Here is a 2,264-nt window from a genome sequence, read left to right on the forward strand (position 1 = left end):
AATGTTCCCTTAGGCAGCAGGAAATGGTTGCAATCTCTACATGGAACTAAGCATATGTAAAGAATGGGGAACGTATGGACCTCCGGGTGTTTTTGGACAGCACAGATCCCCTTCTCTCTTACCACTGATTTTGCTGGCCAGAGCTGATGGCAAATGCAGTCAACAACTTCTAGAGGACTCCACTTTCCCCACCCTTACTTATGATAGGTTCACCTTATGGTTGCCGCAAGTCAGAAATGACCTAAAGGCATGTAACAACAACTACTTATACTTAGCAACCTTATGTAGGAGAAGGGGGAAAGGGAATACTATAGACAATGACATTTATTTTTATTTAACAAACAAATAGAAATCAATGTTCTGTTGAATCAAGGAATCTATCTCAATTATGTGAGCTAAGAATATCTGGTACACATTTTTCTCGTCCTTCTCATCACAAGGAGAGTAAAAACATTAGCAGAGCCCCAAACTTTGCTCTCAACAAACAGAAATCTCTGTTCAGCATTCTTCAAGCAATCTTGATTCCCAATCCTGGGGGGGGATTGGGTATAAATATAAATCACCACCATCTTCAGGCAGCTGTATCATGATTGTCAAGAGATATTCAGGTCCTTTTTTTAACTGACTTAATTATTTTAAAAGTATTTTTTTAAAATAAACAGTAACAATGCATTATTTTCTACTGAATCCTCTGCTCGCTTGCAGTTTCTGCACTTCTGCAGTGCAAGTGTGAGAGCAGGCAGCTCTGTCAATCACTCTCCCCATTTTCTCTCTTGGGCTGATCACAGCAGATGCTCAGGCAATGTTGATTTAAACAGCAGGATGCTCCTGTCCCAGCTGGTGCTTCCAAAACAACACATAAGTTCCATGGCACAGTCTTTAGTCAAGATCTGAGTTATTTTCTCTGCCATGTTCCCACTGATGGTGAGCAATCGGAAATGGTCAAAATCATTCCTGCCCAGTTTCCGCAGGCGCCGGGCAGCTGCGCGGTAACACTTCCACGGCTGAGGTTCGATGAGCAGGTATGTACATTTCGAGGCAAGGCAGGACAAGAACTTCACCAACCCATTGTCCCCATGGTTCAGGTGGATCCACATCGTCACAGACATACAGAAGCAAATATCAAAGACAGAGCGGCCAAACTTGCTCAGATAGGAACTCAGAAGCATCTCCCTCGCACTGATGTCCATGATATCGAGGGTGGCATAGGAGATGGCACCCGGAAAGGGACTGTGTTGCTTGGCTCTTTCAATCAACCCAGGATCAATGTCGCAGCAGAGGAGGCACAAATCCCTTCCAGGCACTGAATGCCCATGGCTAGTTTCGCTCTCCCCATACCCAAGAAGGTGCCTATAGAGAGCAGTGCTGAGTTCCTAAGAAGAAGAGAAATGGCCTTTTAGTCTGCGCCTTCTGGTCTCACACACTTACCAGTACCTGGGGCAACCTTGGCCTGGCCTTTGGGGGTCCTAACAAAATGGGTTATCTTAAAACTAGAATTTTAACCAGCAGGGAGACCAAGGAGTCCATTGAGTCAGTTCTAGGAATGGTAGTATGTTGTGGCACCAGAGATGGGTTTCAATTTTTCAACAGTCCAGTGCTCCCCAAACTGTGCCCTTGCCCCTTTAAGAGATTTTGGACTCCATCTCCCAGAATCCCACACCATTGGCCAACATGGCTGAGGCTTCTGGGAGTTGAAGTCCAAAAGGGCACAGTCTGATGACCACTGCAGAGCTGCTGCTGCTGCATCCGCATTCTCCTTCTCTCTCACCCCCGAATTGCATCCCACGTCCAGCCCCAAAAGGGGTCCCCCCTGCGGTTCCGGAAACAACTGGCTCAGGAGGGCGGCGGGCAGGAGGCGGACCCTCACTTCCGGCGGGTGGAAGCGAGAGTAGTCCGGGAAGTTTCCGTACGGCGCCGCCCCGCCAGCCGCTAGCGAACGTTCGGAGGCCCCCTCCGGCGGCCCTTCCCCGCTCTCGCTCGTGGGCGCCGCCATCTTGGGAGCGCCACAGAACGCCCCTCCGGCCAGGAAACCAATCCCGCAAGAGCGAAGGTTCCAAGTAGAAAGGTTCCGGAAGGGGCGGAGGGATAAAAGGGTTGCTCTTGTTGTTGTTGTTGTTCCTGTCGCAGGGTTTTCATGGCAAGCTTTGTTCAGAAAGGGTTTGCCATTAATATATATATATATTTTCTTTTCTTTCGTTTTCTTTCTATCTTATTTCTTATTTTTATTTCATTTTACATTTTTAATTTAATTTATATTTTGTTTT

At 47.3% G+C, this 2,264-nt stretch overlaps 1 protein-coding gene across 1 annotated transcript; it reads right to left on the bottom strand.

Moving 5' to 3' along the window:
• Window positions 1-280: 280 nt before the first annotated feature.
• On the bottom strand, window positions 281-1,993 carry BCDIN3D (BCDIN3 domain containing RNA methyltransferase). The gene is made up of 2 exons (XM_089508774.1): window positions 1,769-1,993; window positions 281-1,373 (listed from the first exon to the last, which is right to left on the bottom strand). Exons 1-2 carry the CDS (start codon window positions 1,991-1,993, stop codon window positions 783-785), a joined length of 816 nt encoding a protein of 271 aa, XP_089364900.1. The 3' UTR covers window positions 281-782.
• Window positions 1,994-2,264: the final 271 nt, after the last annotated feature.

This window comes from Sceloporus occidentalis, unplaced genomic scaffold, assembly GCF_023333645.1.
Source record: "Sceloporus occidentalis isolate IW3139 unplaced genomic scaffold, rSceOcc1.0.p SCAF_1, whole genome shotgun sequence".
In the NCBI taxonomy this organism is placed as follows: Eukaryota; Metazoa; Chordata; class Lepidosauria; order Squamata; family Phrynosomatidae; genus Sceloporus; species Sceloporus occidentalis.